At 37.9% G+C, this 23225-nt stretch overlaps 1 protein-coding gene across 1 annotated transcript in view; it reads left to right on the top strand.

Annotated features, from left to right (window-relative positions):
- Positions 1-23225, top strand: part of USH2A (usherin) — a 564162-nt gene that overhangs the window by 161994 nt on the left and 378943 nt on the right. The window contains exons 16-19 of the mRNA XM_025049837.1: positions 1287-1781; positions 2823-3092; positions 4787-4956; positions 8145-8289. Coding sequence (XP_024905605.1) covers positions 1287-1781; positions 2823-3092; positions 4787-4956; positions 8145-8289 — 1080 coding nt within the window. The remainder of the gene's footprint in view (positions 1-1286; positions 1782-2822; positions 3093-4786; positions 4957-8144; positions 8290-23225) is intronic.

Genomic DNA, 23225 nt, shown 5'->3' with positions numbered 1-23225 from the left:
ACTGTTCCACAAAGAGGTAGCTATTCTCCAATTAGTCCGTTTCTCTTGCCACCACGCTGGTGCTGGGGCAAGTGCAGTTTTCCTCTGGCCCTTTGCTTCTGCAGAACCTTCAGGAGATGCTGGCTCATTTGTGAGGTGTAGCTGGCCAGACTTCAGCCATTGGCATTCTCATGGCATCCACGTCTGGTGCGTGAAGCTGGTGAACACATGTTCATTTTCAGCTTGGTTAGGTCCTCGTGAACACCCCACTATCTCAGCCTGCCCCAAGCTCTTTCTGTTCTAGGAACATTCTGAGATTTGTTTTCCATGTCCTTCATTCAACCTTTGGCTCTCCTAAGGCTGAAGGACCATCTTGTCCAGATGCAGAGGATTCCATAGTAGATGCACTGGCTCTCAAGATAGCATGCTCACTATTCAGGAACCAGGAAACCTTGTGGATGAAAACCAGAACTGGATACCTAGCTCTTCTCCTATAAGCACTTAAATACGCTTGGCCTTCATACTGCTGGAGGGTACCCTGTCTACCCTTCCCACAAACACTGTCCCCTGAGGGGGCAGGCAGCAGCCACCCTGGCAGTCATTTGTTCCACAGTCCTACAGTACACTTTGTATCCCCTCAGAGAATGGCGGGGCCCAGGTACATGACTCATCATGTCCACTCCTTATCTCTCTTTTTTTTGTTTTTAACTTTTTTCTCCCTGCTCTCTCTTCACAATCCTTCATGTCTCGAAATCCTATTTATCCAGGACTTATCTTTTATAAATTCTCCATTGCTAATAACATATGTGTCCAAAATTTAGCAACTTATAGTAACAACGAACATTTGTAATTTTGCAGTTTCTGTGGGTCAGAAATTCGGGAAGGTTTCTAGTCAAGTTGTTGGCCAGGTGACAGACGTGACCTGTGGCAGTGCTTTGCTGATGCTTGGTCCAGTGCATTAGTGTTTAACAAGCAAATAGGTTACATAGAAAAAATAGTTATTTCTGTATCAGAAAATTGAAAAAAAAACCTTTATTTTACATATTCTATAAAAAAGACAGTATTATATAAAGTACAAAACAAGATCTTAAACTTCTAAGTATTCTTCATTATAAAAGTCACTTTTCTTCCATTAAACTGCACAATAAAAGTAACCAGTATTTGCTTTATTTCAGCTTTTGAAGTATTTACTCTATTTCAAAAGAGTAGATTGGTATAGTTTATGTAGTTAAGTTATATAAGAAAACAGAAATGATTCCTTATCAATTTGTGGAATGTAAATATTCTCTTTCTTCTTTTAATTTCAGATATCCAGTACTTCTTAGACACTGCCCTGTTGCCGTATACCTCATACTCCTATTACATCGAGACCAACAATGTGCATGGGTCAACAAGGAGTGCAGCTGTCACCTACAGGACAAAACCAGGGATCCCGGAGGGAAGCTTGAACTTAAGTTATATCATTCCTATTAGCTCAAACTCTGTGACACTGACCTGGACTGCACCTTCAAATCGTTCTGGTCCTATAGAGAAATATATCCTGTCCTGTGCTTCTTTAGATGACGTCCAGCCATGTGTTCCCTATGAATGTCAAGAAACCTTTGCGACCATGTGGAATCTGGTTCCATTCACCACGTACCGGTTTTCCGTGCAGGCGTGTACTAGTGGGGGCTGTTTACACAGCTCACCCATCACAGTGACCACAGCCCAGGCACCTCCCCGGAGGTTGGGTCCCCCCCGGGTATGGACGATCAGCTCTACAGAACTTCACGTAGAATGGTCTCCACCGACAGAACCAAATGGTAGGAATCCAAGGCCTAGATTTCCTCTTCTTGGGCAAAACGTGAATTAGAATCTAGGCACTTGGAATTGTGCGATAAGAGTCTGGCGATTGTATTCATTTTCATAACTGCAGGATATAATAACTGAGAAACAATTTCTAAAGATATAAGATCCTATTTGTCCTGGTTAGTAGAACAAGTGTATTTCTTTAATAACAAATTCCATTCATTTAAATTGCCCCTTAAAAGGCTAATATTATCTTTGCTCTTAATGACATCTGCCACAACACAAATTATGTTTCTAATTTGAAACTCACTTATGAAATGCATTATATTTGACTGTGTCACAAGTTAGGGCGCCCATAGGCAGTAAATTTTCTCTTTTAGGCAAGAAAAGGATATAAAATAATACAAAAAATATGTATATAGGCTAGTGGACTCCATTAAGTTAATTTTTGTGTTTATACAATTGAACCCTGTTATATAGGCCAGATATACATTCATAGATTTTTAGTAACTTAATATTATGTACATATTATGGCAAAACCTTTTTTCTTAGACTGTTTAAGTTTGATAAGAGCGAGTAGAAATTAACTATAATATACTAATATTTATTTGATAATGTTAAACATTATATGATTATGTTAAACAGATAATCAAATTAAAATCTCCGAATTTGAAAATATATAATTGGAGGTATGATAAGAAAATTTCCATAAAGAAGTAGCTATTCTTAGTAGAAAGTATGACCATTCTTCCTGAAAAAATATTGAATTTAAATATTATAAATTATAGATATTTTGTGTTTGTATACTTTCCTTTTGGTTTGTTTTTCCCATGAATATGCTGTTTAGTAGTATTTTGTAAATTTATCTACCATCAGTTTGTTGTTTTTTATTATCTAGATTACCTAGATAAATCTATTATCTAAGGAATTGCACAAGTAATCTAGTGAGAAAATAATGAAAAGCCAACCCATTTCAACTGACTTAGCCTTAGCCCGCCCCCAAAATAGTGTGTTTGTCTGATGAGTCATCTTGGTTTATTGTTTTACTTTTCTAGGAATAATTATAAGATATGAAGTATATATGAAACGATTACAATCCGACGGAGAACCCTCGACAGCGGAAAGTCGGGTATTTGAGAGCAGTGGCTGGCTCAGTCCTCACTCGTCTGCAGAATCAGCCAGTAAAAATGCACTGACACCTCCTCAGACAACCACAGCCATCACTGGCTTGGAGCCATATGCCAAGTACGAGTTTAGAGTCTTGGCTGTGAACATGGCCGGCAGCGTGTCCTCTGCCTGGACCTCAGGAAGAACGGGAGAATCAGGTGAAGATCAATGCTTTGGACTCTGATTTTAAAACTCCTGAATGAAAATGTTGCCCTAAATTAGTGTCAACGCCACTAAAGTGCATTTGAAAAGCAAGAATTATAAACTTATGTAAGCCAACGAGAAATTTAATGCATCGGTTGATTGTATAGATAACCCAAGGTCATAAAGTACTTGCAGTAAGTTCAAAAGGGAAAAACGCTTTAGCTATTACTGCAAGGGGGAAAATGACTTAAATATAGTCTTTAGAGAATGTTTGCCAAAATGGCAGTTGGTTTCCGGCCCTAAAGTAGTTTGGCCATGCGTCCCCTCTTGCTCCAAATTCAGCACAATTCACATTCAACGTGATGCCTGTTACAAATCTTCACAAACCTGATTTTGTTTTTTGTTTCTCATTCCAAAACAAATAGTTTAGCTTCTAAATCGTACCTAATGGCACAATCCTGGATGTCAAAATCTATCATTCACAAGTGTGCTTATACGCAGTTGGCAATATGGAAGGAAGGTGGAAAGTTTTAATTTTCTTAACTTTACTGAGGCAAATGAGATATCGTGGATCTTCCACCTTACTCTTTACATGAACAACACTTCAAAGTCTGTGAGTTTTAACATATATCTATATCTATATATCTATATCTATATCTATATCTATCTATCTATCTATGCTAATACACACACACACACACACACACACACACACACACACACACACACACACACACGCACGCGCACATACACTTTTGTTAATGCTTTGAATTCATGGCCATCCGAAGAAACCCAGGTCCTGATTTAACTAAGACCTGTTAGGACTGCGGAGGTTAAGGGTAGCTGTAGGTTGATGCCCAAGGGAATCGTTTCATGAATAAAATGTGCATTGTGCTTGAGTATCCCTTGATGATGAGCAGCCATCTTGGACAAATAATAGTGCCGTGATAGCACAAGCGATGAGCCATGGCAATTCTGGAAGGGGAACATCAAGGTCAGAAGTGGCAAGTAATGGGTGATACTGAGTCCTGGACCCTCATAATCTTACGGGTCACTGGCTAATGGCAGTATGAAGATGCCCTCTGATGATACACCTTTCATTAGCACATTTAAATCCACGTGAAGCTCTCAGGGGTGGCAGGGGAAGATTGTCTGTGTGTGTACACCCTGCACATTTCAATTAAGATTTATTGGAAACTTGAAAAATTTCTTTGGGGTTATTGAGAAGAGTTTAGACTTGCCTCTTCCTGAGGAGCCATGTTCTCCCAGCTGCATCAGTTTGGCTCAGTGAAATACTTCTTTACATAAGAAATTTAATATGTCACTATGCATCGTTCCGAACTTTGTGGACTGAAACATATTCTGTTTTGTTATTTCTCCTTTTAAATACTTCATCAGACCTACAGTTTCCCACCCAGTTATCTACTGGTTATCTTTATGAATTCAGGCAAATTCCTAGATGATTTTTACTTTGTAAATAAAAAAATGTCCTTGCTGGTGATATGAAGTTGGAGAAAATACTTGCAGGTAACATTTTAAAGGAATGAATAACTTTTATACACAGCAGTATATCACCTGATTTTTAAAAATCAGAACATTATGTCAGGAATGGGATATTTCAGAATTAGAATAACTGTGTGGATTCAGTTTGCAAAGGCTGTGAGCACAGCATTCCTCGTTTTGCCATTGTTATCGTTGTCATTCACAGAGCCCGTCCTCATGAGCCCTCCTTCTGTGTCGTGCCTCTCACCGCACTCTCTCAATGTGTCCTGGGAGAAGCCCGCAGATAACATGACAAGAGGAGAAGTCGTGGGCTATGACATCACTATGATTTCTGAACGGTCGCCTCCACAATTTATTCCAGTGGTGTTTTCACAGGTATCGCTGTTTTCAACTAATGTCCTTTCAGAATTGAATTATGTCTTCATGTTGATATTTTCTGAGTTTGCAGAATTTAGTGACAGAATTCTCCCTTATGCATTCCTTAAAGGGGGCATTTATTTCCTCATAATGTTTTATGTACAAGGCCCTATATACTTATGTCACTTATTTTTTTCTAATGTAACTGTATATTAAAACAAAGTTGGTATAATTTTGTTTCATAAAATCTACTTTTTCCACTTAACACAAATTCTTGAAAATCTTGCAAGCACACAAATTCTTGAAAATCTTGCAAGCAGCTGACTTTCAGCAACTATGTACTATCATATTATTTGGACATACGACGATGTATTTAACCAGTCCACAATCAGGTGATCTTTATGTTGTATCGGTTCTTTTGGAAATATAAATAACGTTGATAAGAACATCTTACATGTATGTTTTGCATATTTCTATTTCCTTAGAAAAAATTCCAAGGAATGGAATTTATCACAGCTTATAGCAAAGCTTATGAACACATTTAGGGTTTGGGGTAGATGATGACAAATTGCCTTGTAGTAATTCCTACTCCAGCTAGCAGTAATGAGAGTAATAATCATTGCTAATAATTCCTACTCCAGCTAGCAGTAATGAGAGTAATAATCATTGCTAATAATCACTGAGCTTTACTGTGTACATGGACTAATTCATTTGATAGATAAATACATACAAACACTCTTGGAGGATGAGAGGCTCTTGTCAGTCTATAGTTATGACTGGCCATTGTACTCCATTAGCCCATTTTATCAACATGGGGGTGGCCCTTGACAGGGACTGGCTGATGTCATCTGGACAAATAGCCATACTTGGCTATTTAGCACCTCTACTGAGGGAGATGCTTTCTGGCAGAGGTTAATGTGACAAGTTCTTCATACGTGACACCCTCCTCTGTGAGGCTATTCGTGTTTCTCTCCCTCAGACTTCTTGGTTCCAGCCGAGTCACTGCCACAGAGTCTAGGTGTGTTCGACAAAATGGGTGACCAGGTACACTGCCCAAAGTTCTGGATAGCGAGAGGATATCTTCTTACTGCTGGTTTTTAGGGCAATCTCTTGATGGGGGCCTGCAACCCCCATCTATGAACCAAATTTTGTTTTTCTGCTCTTTTAAGGGACATCTTTCTTTAAGGGACATCCAAAGCGTCATAGGTCTGAGCTGAGATTGTGCCACCAGTGTAAAAATGGTGGACGCCATGGACATGGGGATGACCTGCTTGCAGAACATGCAGTGCCTTGTGGCTCTGCTTGTGTCCATTGCCAGATATCTACTTCCCTTTTATGATGAGTCTCTGTTGGGCCCGTCTGACCTTAAGACATGGCATGTCCGGCTAACCCAGATCATGAGGACTAGCTCTGGCCGCAAGGTCACTTGATATACTTTTTAGTCAGACTCTCTGCTTTTACCAAGCCCAGTAGCATGCTAGGAGCTGTCTAGCAAATGCTGTGTAGTTCTCATTGCGTGGTAACGCCCTTGCTCCAGATCCTAGAGGTCTATCCTGTGATTTTCTTACTGGAGACTTGCCATTTGTGTCCCACAGCATCTCTTCCCACTGTAGTCACCTCTGGTACCATAGGATTCCTAGGCTTTATGTCCCAACTTGCTCATCTGCTCGGAACACAGCCTTGATCTTCCTCCGGGTGCTCTCGAGGGTGGTGGGATTCCACATTCCTCAGCGACTTGGTCCAGATGTGGGATATGCTCGCCTTAGAACGTAAGACATGAAATAAGAAACACCGTAATGTGTCTTATCCTAAAAGCAAGTTCATTTTCTAAAAATCTACATTAAGTCCCACCAGGGCTCTAAATGGGATGGATTTTATAGCAATATTAACTGTTTTGCTTGTTTTGACGTTTTATTTTTCTTAGAAGATTTTGTCTCATTGCACAAAAGAGGAAAGTTTATATCCTAAATACCTTAATAACCATTTATATTTAGAGAGATAAAGGATTAATAATTCAGTGTTTGATGTTTTTACTGATTTCCAAATGTAATTGCAGTGGAATCGTATCACGGTTCGAAATTATTCCTAGAGTTTTAGAAGCTTTGAAATCACCTTTATTTCTGAAAAATGTTAAGTAAACGATATAATTTATATTCCAACCACACTGCTTTCTAGAACTACTCACTTGGGTTATGAAATTTTAAAGTCAATACTCAGGCAAACATTCCAAATGAATTGTACTCCTAAAGAGAAAATACCTGGAAAATTACTCCAAATGTTACTAACTTTACAGTTTTTATATTTATGGAATTTAATTTTATGAAAGATTATTTCATGTGTATGCATATCGACATTCTTTAGAAGAAATAATTTTGTACTTACTCACGCTTGGCGTCATACTCTTCATTTTAATGACCTTTGTTTTATAAATATAATTTTCACCGGTCTTTACAGACGAAGCAAATTTACGTGGTTGCTTTGATGGATTCTAGTTATAATGGTAGGACTAACTCTCAGTGTCGACTATTTCATTACTTGTTTAAGGACTATTGAGATCCTCTCAATCTCCTTTGATCAAATCTGCTATCGTCATCTGAAATTGTGTGATAAAGACAATATTTCAAAAAAAAAAAGTATCTGTTAGATCTAATCCGTATATGATTATTTTCATAGGGAAGATAACTGAGAGTTGACCTCATATGTATGCTTAGTAATGGGTTTAGTTTTTGCTCTTCTGTTATTTTTTTTTCTTTTTCTTTTTTTTAATGATGGGATTGATTTAACATAGTGACATCTTTCTGTGACTACCTCTGTCAAATAGCACATGAGCATCACTGCACTGGGTTAGCTTGGCCAAGCCCCACGGTTTTATATGGACTTTTTCATAATAACAATAACATTGTCACCATCCTTTCGCTCTACCATTGGTGGCAATAACCATACCGCCATGCTGCTTTATGAGGCAATAACTTGGTTTCCTCATTTATCCAGTCAGGAGCTGGATTATCACCTCATAAAACAGTGTGATTGTACAATTATCAGTTAAACCCTAGCTTGTTGGGACTCTTCAGAAAAGCATTCCTTTCAGTGATAGAGACTGACTATAATTCCCTCTGTCTAAATGTGTGCAACTTCAACTGCCAAGATGATATTTTTTTACGCTAATCACCTATTATCTGACTTTTTTTTTTTTTTTTGCCTTTAAGGTATTATACACTGCTGAATCCCAACAACTGTCCTACGTTGTCAGAGGACTAAAACCTTATTCGATATACGACTTCACCGTTTCTCTCTGCAATTCGGTTGGTTGTGTAACCAGTGCTCCAGGAGCAGGACAGACGTTGGCAGCAGGTAAGCAAGTTTTAATGGACATGACCTATATATCGTGTGTTTACACACAAACTCCTACGAAGCTCATCGCCTTCTCCAGTGGGGACCTGTTATTTGTCTTCTTTGCTTTCTCCTCAGTAACCATGATTGCTACTTACCTTGACATTTTTACACAAGAAAATGAACTTAAGTTAAATCGGAAGTCCTGAGTCGCAGCCGTGTCATAATATTAAATATAATTAGATGCGGAGTAACCGCAGGGCTCAGACACTATCCTAGCTCCTAGTGGTGTCCCTGCCATTGTTGGAAGTGTCCAGGAGCCCTCTCTGGGGGCTCAGAATATTTATTCTCTAAGTCTCGACCTTTCTTGTAGGGTTAGTTCTACTCACTCTTGCCCTATGTGTCTAAAAGCAGATCCCCAGGAATTACTGGTTTGCCCTGGTATTATATTTTGCCTTTAGACAGTAGTGTATTAATTAATTTATTTATTATTAATAAGAAGTTCTCAAGTTTTTAAAATGTAAAAGATGTCAAGTATGATCATAGTAGAATATGGTTTGTATAAAATTTTGCTTGCTTCACTTAGAACAAACTAGATTCAATACGGGCATGATTGCATGCGTTATTATCTAGATTATTCAATGACTTGGCATTTAATGTGTTTCCAAATCAGTGTTTCTATCAGCAGTCCAACAAGGCTGAGTTTCCTGGTGTTGTTTAAAGAAATATCCAGATATGAGGAGGGTAAAAGACTCCTAGATGATTGACAGATAGTGTGCAGACATATTTAGCTACAAAAATGCTCCCCAAACCTCCATAACTGTCTTCAGGTCTAAGCTACAGTATCTTGTTTTGTTCTGTTTTGTTTTTATTCTGGAAAAACTTGTTGGGCTCAAATGATCCCATTCAGGTTTTTTTTTCCCCCTTCAGATTTTCGATCAATGAGAATAACTCCAACAAAATTCCAAGGAATTACATTTTGTTATCTCTATGACTGAACTCTCTGTGTTTTTATATATTTAACCTATATGTATTTCAGATCTTTGCATACACATAGGGAGTGTCTAGCTTGTTCAAAACACCATTCTCTTAAAAGACTGTATATTCATTTATTTTGTATACTCTACCCCTTGAGGGTTACTGGATATGGATAACAGAGGAAGACTGTATCCTTTAGGAAAAATAGTAAAATTCAGGACTAGAGAATAAAAATTAAAAGAGGAATCAGTCTCGTGGGCTGGAGAAAGTGAAACAGAAACAACACAAGCTAAAGACTGGCCTGAGGTGTAGTGGAGGAGAGAGGGATCCCACCCCTGTGACAGCAGATCTGAAATCACAGCTTCTTGGGGCTGTGAAACACTTAAGTCATCTAGTCTGGCCGACTTTGAAACCTTCCTCCCAGGTGTTTGTCCAACTTCTCTGATCCCCTCCCAGCTCTGAGGCAAGTCCATACCATGTTTAGAGACCTCTTTTAACCAAAGGGAGACGTGTGTCCCCAGAGACTGGACAAACCCTGGGGCCAGAAAGAGTAAAATGTGAAGCAGAGCCCTCCGCGCTCAGTGCACCGGTGGTGACATCTGCGCTGCATCCTCAGTGGTCACAGTGCCAGCACCCATGACAGGGAAGGCAGTGCACCCCGGGGCTCTCCACAGCCCTCAATACAGAGCCTGATGAGGGGCTTCAGGCCACTTCCATCCACCGGAAGTTATAGGACTGAAACCGGCCTAAGCCCAGTGACTCCTCTCTCTGCCTCTTTATCCTTAGAAAAGAATTTGGAAACTTCTTGTGTCTGGAAGCCATGAGATGTGCAAGTTCGTTGACTTTTTACTTTAAGAGCTTACTCATATATTTTTGGAGAAAAATAATAATCCACAATGCCAGGACTTGAATTTGGGCTCCACCATCTACAAGCTGTATGACCTTGAGTCAATTACGTTACTTCTGTGCCTTCACGTCCCAATTTATAAATAAGGATAACCTATTTTATAGGGTGCTTATGAAGATTTAAAAAAGTCAATACACGCTAATTTCTTAAAGTGGTGCCAACACAGATCAAATCTTCAATAAAAATTATTTGTATCAGTCACAATGTAAATGTTATAGAATCTCTAATGCTATCAAAATCAGTAAACTCATTTTACAACTTTGAGTCCATATGATTATTATAACATAAATGTACAATGGAGAGTCCTAAAACTAAGCACCGTCCTGCAAAACTGAACTGTAGTAGGATACATCTAAAAGCATCTTTTCAGTTCTGTAAGGAGCATGTCGTTCAGAATCACGATAATGCATTTCAAAATTTTGCTCAAAAACTACAAATTTCAAGTTCATTGTCTGCAATATAGAGTTAATAATGCGCCATAACCATCTCCTTACCATATTTTATTGTGAATGCTTAATTCGGTGAGCACTACTTAAAACACTATGGGGGATTCAAAGGTAACCCATTCAAAGACACCTTCATGGTGTCCGCATCAAGGTGTTGACCATAACTGACAGAATTAACACCATGGCGGCCTCTAAGAAAGGATCAAAGAAAACTATGAGGACATAGACTATGGGATGGATACCTGTGATTTAGGAGACTGGGAAATTACTCAGAGTGTTAGTCACTGTCTTACACACTGGTGCTGTCCCAGGTACTGATGTGATGAAAGCTAGGAGTTTATGAAGATTTCTCTGGCAGTAGAATATAGAATAGATTAAAAGAAACTACATAGAGTCTGGTAGACTTTTCTCAGAGTCCATGAGGGAGTAAATCAAATAAACAGAAGTGAAGGTTGAAAGAAGAGAACAGAGTGGGATCAAGGAAGAAAAATCCACAGGTTAAGAAGAGAGAAGAATTGAAGATGACAGCAAAGATTGTAGATCATGGCGATGCCATTAAATATAACGAGAAAGATGAAGGAAGAACATATGGGAGAAATAAACCCGTAAGTTTAAGTTTGATCATTTGATAGAAACACATCCATGATAAATATAACCAGCCAGCAGCAGAAAATGCGAATCTGGAGTTTAAGAATGATGCAGATTTTGCAAACATGTGAATATAGATTGGAGCTAAAACAATGGATGATAATGAATTAGGGAGGGCAGAGAAAATACAAAATAAAAGTTTACATCTCAGTGAATGCTCATATTTTGGGAGAATAGAGGAGTAAATGGAACAGAGAAATGGTCAGAATTTGGGAAGGAATCTAGAGAGAGCGGTATCAGAAAAGTCAAGGGAAGAAAGAATTCTTGAAGGAGAATGTCGTCTGGAGTGCCATATGCCATAGGAAAGCGAGGGAAATGTGAGCAACAAGGAATGTGGGGTCATCGGTGACTCCCCAGTGACCCCAGTCAGTGTGGTTGGAGCTGAAGCTGGAATGCAAAGGACTGAGCAATTGCAGAAGATGCAACGGTCAATTTAAAACATGTGATCCTGTGCCGAAATTTTCCTTCTATTCAATTTCCATTCAAAAATTAACTTCCATTCCCCTGTGAAATCCTTTCTTTTGTTGAAAGACAAGTTATTTTAGTGTTATTCTGGGAAAATGTTTATTTCTTAATCTCAGTATATTTGTCAGAACTCTGACTCTTCATCTGCCAAGCGGACTAAAATCACTTGCATGATAAAAGTATGGAAAAATCATTTTTGCTTGCTGTCTGATTTATTATAAAAGACACCATATCAGGAGTATTCAGATCAGTGAGAATAAACTTATTTGTTTTTATTGGACTATAAGGAAAAACCCAGCAATTACAGATCCAGTATCCTCCTTGCCTTCTTATTTTCAGTAGATAAGGTTTTTATCTAAATGGTTTCAAAGATTAAACATCTGGAAACAGCTCATAGGTATTAAGTCATACAGAAAACAATGAGAAGGCCGATCCTTTCGAATGGTCAACAGGTCTGATGCAAGAAAGGAGTAAACGTTGACTTGCAGCTTTACTTTTCTTCCTGCTCTGTTTCTTTTAGTAATAAAATTGCAGTTTGGAGGGTATATATGACTCCGACACAGTCTAATGTATTTGTGGGAAATTTAACTCATAAGTCTAAATGTAGTTCACGAGTTCATTATCAGAGACTAAACGCAGCCAACGACCATTCACAAACTGAAAAAGAGGACCCCGAATGACAAGTGGTATTCCACCTTTCCGAAGCACTGAATCATGAAAACGTGTTTCTTTCTTAAATCTCAGAGAAATTAAAAAAAAAAAAAAAAGATTTATCTGACCTTTTCATTAAAAAGCTTGAGAGTTATAATTTGCTCTCTTTTGTTTTAAATATTTTTCCATTCGATATGTGCATTTCGTCCGGAATCTCACATCGTTTCTCGTTTAGTTTTAGAATTTGAGGGAGGTGTCCTCCCAGCAGCAGCTGTATCTGCCCCCATTGTGGAATCTTCAGCCAATGTCCTAGGTGGCTTTGGAGTTGCTTCTCCATAAATGAGGGTGATGAGCTGATGGGCTGGACCCTCCTAGAGCTCGTTTGTACTTTTCTTCAATATTACCCTTTTAATGTAGGAAAGTCATGTGTTCCCATCCTTTGCAAATTAAGGACAATTTAAACCTATCTTAAGAGAAATTCCTTTTGGCCATCCATTCCCAGAGGGACTATGTGATATTCCCTTTGCCTGTCATAAATTGACCTCTGCACCATGAGCTTAGAAGTGCCCATCTTCCATTAAGCAAGTAATTAGTGGCGCATTAAGCTTTTCTAAATTCAAAGTAAAATGTATAGGCTGTTTGTGGCTGGGCTGAAAACATACGTTGTTTTGCATGCAGGTACATGAGTCTCTTCATTGTGAGTAGGGCCCAGAGTGATTAAACAAGCACTCTTAATATGTTAATTCATAATTTTAATTACAACAATCTTGTATATATAGTCATTAGTGAATACCAATATAAATATTTTTCTATCTTTTTATTCATAATGCATAAACCAATCATCCAGTTACTTCTCTGAGGTTGCCTCTTTTTGTTTCATAATACAATCTTTGTTCTTAGTTATGAATGCATTCTGTTCGTTCCTGTCTTGAATAATCCCTCATTAAGCTAGTCACTTTCTGCTCCATGCTAAAAAGGAAAAATTATCATGCAAATGCGGCACGCCATATTAAAAAGCGCATTACCAAACACTTTTGTTGCTGTCCTTCAATTAGTTTCCCTTCTTTGAATTTAATTCCATTTGTTGTTAAACTACTGACTTGATGTATGGGCTCATGAATCTGCGGCCGCTGCCAGGAAACCAGGGGGAAAATCAAAGCCTCTTGGAAGAGCTGCAGAGGCGAGCTGAAATGAATTTGCTTCACCTTTGACAAGAACACTCAGCAGCACAGGAATCCTCTGATGATTCAACTTGGCTAATTATCCGATTCTTTATTTCAAGAAGAAAGGCGCTGTTTTACAATTAGAGAAGTGTAAAGCAATCTGAGAAATTTGGGAATGACAGACGACTTGAGTAACTTCTAAGATGAACAGTATCTGTGCAAACCTGTCTCGCCGGGTGTTCTCAGGCAGCAGTTCTGGTATCTTAGCATTGGGGGCATCCTGAGGACGTGGCAGGGTTCTCGTTTGTTTGTTTTGCGCTTTCAATTATTTTACACTTTTAACCAACATGTCAAATTTCCATGGCTCTTCAGCAATGTTTAAGTCGCATTTCTCTTGATTAAAAGCTTTTGGTTCAAAGCAATACTTTTTAATTGCCTAATGATATAAGTCAGTTCTTAGGAAAAAACCGCACATTTAGGAGTTCATTTGCAATATAACTGAAAAATTCATTGCATGGCAGTAAAACAATTTACTGTTAATTACAAGGAGAAGAATTTGCTGTAGCATGCTCACAGATTGCCATGAATCATGCAGCACTCCTAGAGATTTATAACAGATGTGTAAGTGGGATGAATTAGCAGGGTTTAATAACAGAGACACAAATCATGCAGACTTCAAGGAGCTTTAATTGATATACTAGAATGTGACGGGCATGAATCACTCAGCCATTCAACAGCACTGTAACATATGGTCAGCTCAATATGCCGCATCTTAAATCGGTTGGTGAGTCGTTGGTTGTCCCATATGGTGGAAGCAATATATTTTTCATGATTAAAAAAAATACATCCATTTTTTAAAGAAATATGATTGCAAAGCATGTTTGTTATTGAACAGTTGCCTGAATGCCAAACTTTTTTTTATGATTCTTTTTTTTTTTTTTAAATATGGCAGCTTCCCAAAATAAATAGTGACTACTACTTATAATGCCAGGTCACTGGAGGCACCATGAGAACCCAATGGGTGCTTGTTGGCACACTCGATACAGCAAAGCCTACAGAAGAGCACCTGATGACAGCTGTGATTGTCAGGGAGATCCTTCAGACTTGGGTAGAGCAAATAAAATGAAAGGAATGATGTCACTTTCATAGAAGTTCTAGTATGCCAGGATTTGCAAATAGCATAAAAGGAGTTGAAAGGGAGACCCTTACTTAGCAAGGTAGGAACCTAGGAACGTAATTGTGGTAATACTGTGATCCCTGCCCCCTCGATGTAACAATCAGACATAACATTTAATACCAACCTTTCCATTAAATGTTCGTCCTTTAGGAGCATGAAAGAAATCCTGGCCCACATCACAGAGATGGTAGCACCAATTCCGTGTCATTCTTGAATTATTCTAGTGCATAAAAATGGGTATCCTGATGCAAACCGGTAACTGGTACCATGCAAATATCTTTTCATTGAAACTGGGATCTGGCAGCTTTCTGCAAAGCTTTTGCAGCATTTGTAAATCTGACAGACTTGAAAAAGGAATATTGCAGCCTTAGAACTGTGGCTGCCAGAATTTAATGTCAACAATTAAAATTTATTTTGATCCTTACCTACTGTTTATTACTGTTTGTATACACAACAGACCTTACTAATACAGAGATGCACTATTAGATGGAATTACCATCTGTTCACAGTGAAATGCTGGCATCTGTCTTAGACGCTAAAACTAAAATGATATTATTTCTAACAAAACAAAATTAACTGCTTTTACTCACCAACTTTAATTTTGAAAGTGTGAACTCACTGAAGATAAAGGCTTATTGATAAAGTATGTAATGACCTCTGTCATGAGGTCTGTATTTAGCTAGGTGACCCTGGTGGTGCTCTACTTGGCCTTTTTTTGGCACACAGAAATGGCATGTAGAAATCATACTTTCAAAACCTGTTTTAGCTTGTGTGCTAATTATGGTAAGTCATTAAAACAACACAATTAAAATATATAAAAAATGAATCAGAAAGACTATAGTATGCAAAATATTTTGATAGATCTGCCCTAATAAGTATAAGGAAATGAATTAACTAGACAAAAATTCATCTAAATAAAGTTGCCATTGGTCTCACAGTGACACCTTTAGGAAAATATAAACTATCTTCTCTGTGAGACTATTTTTAATTTTCTCCTAGACTGGTGTGTGTGTGTGTGTGTGTGTGTTATGTATGTATATATATGTATAGAGAGTGTATATTCAGCACCCCCTTAGTATCCTATAAAAAAAAGTCTCTAGCTTTTAGGAGTTAAGAGAATTTGGAGTATCAAAGACCATGGTAGATTCCATGCCAACATGTCAGCGACGCTACTTTCTGTGAAGCCAGACTTCAATTCTACATATTACAAAATAATAAATTGTGTCACACCAGCGTTTAATGCATGTACACAGTGCATTAATTGTAACTGTAGTACATTTATTTGTGCTAGAAGAGACTTGAAAATGATTAAAAAATCAATATTTTGCTGTCAGAGAAGCAAGTGTTACGATGCATTTAAGTAGTTAATTGCATAAGCCCCATAAAAGCTTCAGGTTTGGGCAGCAAGATGCCATAATTACAGTCCAAGCAACTACCTTTTATTAATGGCGGACTTCAGGGAATGGCGCTTGCTCTCATCACTGCTGCTCCATATGCAGTTCAGAAATTGCGGATTCTCTTCTCTCTCCATATGGAGGATCCTAGTTATGTGCACGTCGTTGTTGATCACCAGAATGACGGCCGGTTAAGGCAGTGTTTATTCACCGAGGAGGTGTTGTCCCTTGCATTCTCTGAAAGCAGTGCTTTCTGGCTTTGGGGTATGTCATAGAACATATAGGAAAATTATAATATTTATATGCCATACTGGGGTCAAGAAGCATGGTGGCTCAGAGTGGAAGGGGATAAACTCAGCCAGTTTCCTGGAGGACCGAAGGTGTCCATGTGCCCAGCAACCCTTCTGCTTTACTAATTGAGAAGCAGTACCTGAGAATGTTCAGTCATGAACTCTGAAACTAGAAGAGGCCCTACACATTTTTTTGCTCTTCCACAAATGAGGGCCTGAAGAACAGAGAGACTGGATAATGATAAGCCAAGAGCCAGTCTAGAATCTAAATCTTCTCCTTTCTAAATCAGCTCCACGATACGTACTCTCTCTTGAAGGAGATGAGAAACACAGGAGGAGATAGTAAAAGAGAATTTGTTCCTTTTTCGTCCAGTTAGAGAAGAGTCAACAAAGCAGAGCTGAGTGATCTCTGAGGGCCGGGCAGGGAGAACCCTTTCCTCTGCCGGTCAGTGATGGGAAAGCACTTGAAGTGGGTCAGTTGCCAAACGGACATTCATGGCTTCATGACCTGGGTTTCTGGTCTGAGTCCTGGCCTATCTGTGTTTGGCAGATCGCATTTTCTGTGACGGTTGCGCATTTCTGAGAAAAAGTCAAAATCATTTTCTATTGACAAGGTGCCTGAGGATGTCTTAATTTAGTGTGCTCCCACGCACTTCCAGAACATGGAAAAGCTGTTTGTTCTCGGGTCCCTGTCTTCATAATAGACCGTTGACAGCGTTTTAAGATATTGATACAGCCATGCAGGCTTCATAGACAACAAACTCTTCCTTGAAAATAAATAAAGAGATTTGATTTTAAAGACTTGTCATCAGCAAGAGCTTCTGCTCATTGAGCGTTCAGTTCTTATTCTGTGATGCTCAGACTCCACACTACATAAATTTTGCAAGTGTAAATTTATGCACAATGATATGTTATTAATCAGATTATAAAGTAATATGCTGCATAAAGAATATATATTATCAAACATTTTATAAAAGCATTCTTATAAATAGAAAATCCAGACTAGAAATCAGATTACAGAACTATAGTAAAAAACACAAGAACATTGTAATTTTATTCCAAGTGAAAACAGATGTTGTATGTTATTATTTGAAATGATAGATATTGAAGATCCATTTTATACTCACATTTATGAGAGGATTTTCTAACTAAATACAGAGAGATTTTGAATGAGGATAAACTATATCCTTTTATTACATATAATTTGAAAAATGTGTTGTTGGCTGGTAATAACAGTGCTTTGTATTGATATAGAAATTTGTTTTGTAAAACATAAAGGAGTTAGGTACATTGTTTTTAAAAGCAGTTATCGTCAAAGTATTCCCTGAAAATTTATCCTCGTGTTATAGATGGGAAAACTGGGGTAGATATAAATTTTAAGTGATTTTAAAAAAAAATCATATAGAACTAGAAATTAGAAAGTGAAATGTAATCTTTCAAAGTCTGCAGAGTCCTTTCCATTATTCTATGTTGTCTCTTAATTTACTGTTTTGAGATGTGCAAGTTTATACCTATAATTCCTTTACTCTGATAATCTGACAAATAAGCTTTAATTTCCCCTCTCAGTAATTTTCTGTGTGTGTGCGCGAGTTTAATAGTTCAGGAGTATCTGTGTTCCTTCTCATCCTTGTATGTGCGTGTGTGCGTGCGTGTGTGTAACCAGTCTAGTTTAATTGATTGAAAATTCCCCCTTAGGTTTTAGGGGGACTCTGAGGATAATGACTCAGTAGGATGCTCACCTTTCAAACAGACTGGGTTGGCTCTTCCAAGTGAACCTTCAACATACCAGCTGGAAGGTTGTTTGGTCTTTTTTTAAGCAAGAGAATAAAAAAATATGTACTCTAGTTCAACTCATTCTCTGTAGTTGACTTTCTAAGAATAGTCTAATTGCTCGGTGGGAGAATTCCCCTGTGAATCTAGAAGTGCTCCTAGTGCTTCTTATTAGAGTTTAAATAGTCAACATCAATTTTAGTGGATTCTCAGTACTAGTGTGCCCTTATTGATTATAATCATTTTGCCAAATTAAAAAAACAAAAAACAAAAAACAAAAAACCAAGCACACGTTCTCGCTTTTAGGAGATATTTAAAAAAAAAAAAATAACTATTCAGTTGCTGGAATTTCTTTTGTTTTGCTTTATTTGACTCTGAATTTACATTTCTGATTAAGAAATGATTGTGGATTATGCTATCAATGGGGAAAGGATTCTGAATACTATAGTAATACTAAAGCTTTGTCATTATCTGCGTTTAGCTGCGTGGTTGGGATAAAGTAAAGAAATATCAAATGTCAAACAAATTGAACCTTGAGGAAGAGGTTGCTTTTAAACAACAATTAAACTCCAGTTATTTACATTTAGAACACTTATTCATAATTTCTGGAAATATTTAGTTGAAATGCTATTGTCAACATACCCAATATTTATAAGTTGTGATTCTCTAGATCTTTGCTCTTTAATATGGAAGCCATAATAGTCATATTTATGGGTATTTAAATTTAAAATACACTTTTTTAAAATTAACTTTAAGACTCCATTGCCGAACAGTCACATGTGACTAAGTACCACATTCGACAGTTGGATCTAAAACATTTCCATCATTAGAGAAAATTCTATTGGCTATCATAGGAATAGGTGGTATTTTTCAAACTAAAAAGTTTACGTCCTTTTGTCCCAGAACACTAGTGAATCCTAAGGAGAATGCAAAAATATATATATAACGGAAGAACTCAAAACTCTTGTTCTTCGAAGTAGCAAATTTTAGACAATAATGTATTATGTCTTCCATTGGTCCTCCATTGCTTCCCTAGGCCCAGGACTCAAAAGTCTTCGACCACCCTCCTTCCTAGTTAAGCTCGGAGCCAGCAATGGCCAGCAGACATTTTTATACAAAGATGGAGCTGCAAACTGAAGGGAAGCTGAGTGGGAGAAGACATTTCTGGATGGCCTAGCTTTTCATTTTGTTTTGGATTATTTTGAAGAGGGATCAGAGCTGGTAGAATGAAATCTTAAAGAACCCACCATTTAGCTAATTTTTGGCAAGGAATACTAAGGGATATCATGCATATAATTTAGAGATTCATACATATGTAAAAATAAAAATACCACATAGTTTGCAGTGGCAGGAGACTAAAGGAATTGTTAATTATCTTTGTACATGATGAACTTTCTGCTCAGTACCCTCTCCTCTTTGATAAAAGTTCAAGTAGAATCACAACTAATTGTTTCTCTTTGGAAAGCTGGCCAAGCTTCTAGAAAGCAACAAATAGTTATTATTCTTAACTGTTTTAAGGTGAATTTCTAATTATGGTTTAAAGATATCAATTCTCATATTCACGTTATTTTAATTTGTTTATTGTAAATGGCTAAGACTTTGTGTCTGTGAAAAGGCTGTGTTTTAAATACAGACTCGGCGATTATGACATTTGTTCCTTTCTTCACCTTCACTTCTCAAATAGCTGACACACAGTGGGCTTGAATCTCAACCTATGAACTCAACTGTTTCAGAAAAAAAAACCCAAAACTTCATTTTCACTACCTCAGTTCCTCTGATCACTTTTCCAGTAGGTCGTATGGAAAATCTCAGCCCCCATCACTCCTGGGGATTGCCCAGGAGCCTCCAAAGAAATGCCAGGGTCCCAGGACCTGTGAGCATCGAGGCCATTTGTCCCCATCCACTTCTTAGACCCCACATCCTCTCTGGTCTCCCCATCCGGCCCACTTCAATCATTCCCTCGTCCTGCTTGGCCTCTATGACTTGCAGCCCCAAATTAATGGCACTTTAAGACAAGGGACGCCGTGCTTCGTCATTGGTGGTCACTGGCAGGTAGTTGCTGGCTGCAGGTTTCATGGGAGGTTCTGTGGCTCCTGAGTGAGGCAGCTCTGATTCACACAAGGGGAATTTTCCAGAGAAGGGGGCAGCTGGGGAATTTGTTGGCATATAATTGTTCATAGTGTTCTTTAATCATTCTTTGTATTTCTGTGGTGTCGGTTGTAACTTCTTTCATTTATGATTTTATTTATTTGGGCCCTCTTTTTTTCTTGTTGAGGTTGGCTAAAGGTTTGTCCATTTTATTTATATTTTCAAAGAACCACCTTTTAATTTTATTGATATTTTCTATTGTTTTTTAAATTTTTATTCTGTTTATTTCTTCTCTGATCTTAACTATTTCTTCTGTTTACTTTGGGTTTTGTTTGTTCCTTTCTAGTTCCTTTAGATGGAGAGTTAGATTGTTTATTTGGGCTTTTTCTTGTTTCTTGAGGTAGGCCTGTACAGCTTTAAATGTCCCTTTTAGAACAGCTTTTGCTACATCTTATAAATTTTGAAAAGTGTTTTCATTTTCATTTGTTTAAAAACGGTTTTTGATTTTTTGTTTGATTCCCTCTTTTATCCATTTGTTGTTTAGCAGCATGTTGTCTAGTGTTCACATATCTGTGTTTTTTTCCAGTTTCATTTCTAGTCTCATTCCATGGTGAGCAGAAAAGATGCTTGATATGATTTTAATCTTGAATTTATTGAGACTTGTTATTGTGGCCTAATATGTAATCTATCCTAGAGAATGTTCCAGGTGCAACTTTAGGGAAAAAAAAAAAAAAAAACACATGTATTTTTTAGTTTTTGGTTGAAATGTTCTAAAAATGTTTGAGTAGATCCTGTTTAAGTGACATTTAAGGCCATTATTTCCTTATTGATTTTCTGTTTGGATAATCTATCCATCGATGGGAGTGGGGTATTAAAATCCCCTACTTTCATTGTATTACTCTGGATTTCTCCTTTTATATCCATTAATAATCACTTTATATATTCAGGCACTCCTATGTTGGGTACATATTTATGATTGTTATATCCTCTTCTTGGATTGATCCTGTTATAATTACGTAACATCCTTTATCTTTTCTCAGATTTTTTTGTTTTAAAGTCTATTTTGTATGATATGAGTGTTTCTACTCCAGCTTTCTTTCCATTTCTATTTTCATGGAATATCTTTTCCATCCCTTCTCTGTCCATCTGCCTTGTCTTTATTTGAAGTCTCTTCTAAGCAATATATAGATGGGTCATGATTTTTAATCCAGTCAGTCTTGCTATTTTTTTTTTTATTGGGGCATTTAATCTATTTCCATTTAAAGTCATTATTGATAAGTATGTTCTTATTGCCATTTTATTAATTGTTTTTAGGCTGCTTTTATAGTTGTCTTCTCTTCCTTTCTTCTTCTCTTGATCTCCTTCCTCCCTTGTGGTTTGCTGTGGGGTTTCTTTCAGTAGCTTGTTTGGGTTCCTTTCTCTATATTCTCTGTGTCTCTTTTGTAGGTTTTTGGCATGTGGCTACCATGAGATTTTTGTAGATCATTCTGTGTCTATAGCAGCCTATTTTAAGCCTATAGGCGTTTAAATTCAAATATATTCAAAATAGGCTACATTTTTCCTCTCCCTTCCACATTTTATGAATTCAGTGTCATATTTTAGATCTTCTTGTGTTGTGTTTCTCCTAACTACTTATTGTAGTTTGAATTGAGTTTGATACTTTTCTCTTTTAACCTTCATAGCAGATTTTTAAATGTCTGATTTGCTGTATTTATTGACTATTTGGCTTTACCTGGGGGGTTTCCCCTTTCTCCTAGTTTCTAATATCTGGTCATGGCCTTTCTTTTCCTTCTATAAGAGGGCCTTTTAACGTTTCTTATAAAAATGGTTTAATGACAATGAAGCCCTTTAGTTTTTGCTTGTCCAAGAAACTCTCCATCTCTCCTTCAATACCGAACAACGGCTTGACAGGGCAAATGACTCTACGCTGTAGGTTCCTTTCCTTCAACGCTAAAGACGTCTTGCCATTTCTGGCCTGTAAAGCTGCCAAGGAGCAGTCAGCTGATAGCCTTACAGCGGTTCCTTTGTGTGTAACTCGTTTTTCGCTAGCTTCCTCCAAGATTGATCCTTTATTTTTAGTGTTTTCCATTTTCACCACAGCATGTCTTGGTGTGGGTCTCCTTGGGTTCATCTTGTTTGGAACTCCCTGTGTTTCCTGGGCCTGGACATCTGTTTCCTCTCCCAGGGGAGGGAAGTTCTCAGCCATTATTTCTTTAAATAAAGTTTCTGCTCTTTTCTCCCTTTCTTCTCCTTCCGGGATCCCTATAAAGTGAAGGTTTGTGCACTTGGTGTTATCCCAGAGGACCCTTAAACCATCTTTTTTTTTTATTTTTAATTCTTTTTTCTTTCTGCTGTTCTAATTGGTTGATTTCGGCTGATCTCCCAGGTTTCTGATCTGTTCTGTGTTAGCTAATCTGATGTTGATTCTTTGTAATGTTTTTCATTTGTTATTGCGTTCTTCATGTCTGCTTGATTCTTTCTTAGGCTTTCTGCCTCTTTGTTAAAGTTCTCCCTAAGTGTCCCTCCAGTTTGATGAGCATCCTTATGACATTTATTATTATTATTATTTTAATTCTTTATCAGGAAAATTACTTAATTCCATTTCCTTAGAGTTTCTTTCTGGGTATTTTTCTTGTTCCTTCATTCAAAAGCTCTTTTTCTGTCTTTTCATTTTGACTTTCTATGTTTGTTTACATGAATTAGACAAAATAACTATCTCTTTCAGTCTTAAAAGACTGACTTTACCTACAAGCGGGCCGTGTGTGCCAGGTGGTTGGGGCGGCTAATAGGAGCAGAGCAGGAGCCTAAGGCCTGGAGGGGGCAGCAGCTCTGGGAGGCGGGCAGGTGCATGTAGTAACGCACTTGGTTCTGATTGGTCCCTTTGGCCCGGGAAATGGGCTCGGGAGACCTTGCAGACAGGCCAGAGCGGCTGCATAGAGCGCTGCCCCGCGCCGGAAGGTGGACGTGGGGGTGGCGCTCG

Source organism: Pteropus alecto, unplaced genomic scaffold, assembly GCF_000325575.1.
Source record: "Pteropus alecto unplaced genomic scaffold, ASM32557v1 scaffold65, whole genome shotgun sequence".
Lineage (NCBI taxonomy): Eukaryota > Metazoa > Chordata > Mammalia > Chiroptera > Pteropodidae > Pteropus > Pteropus alecto.
The sequence above is the reverse complement of the archived record's forward strand: the minus strand, read 5'-3'. Positions and strand labels throughout refer to the sequence as shown.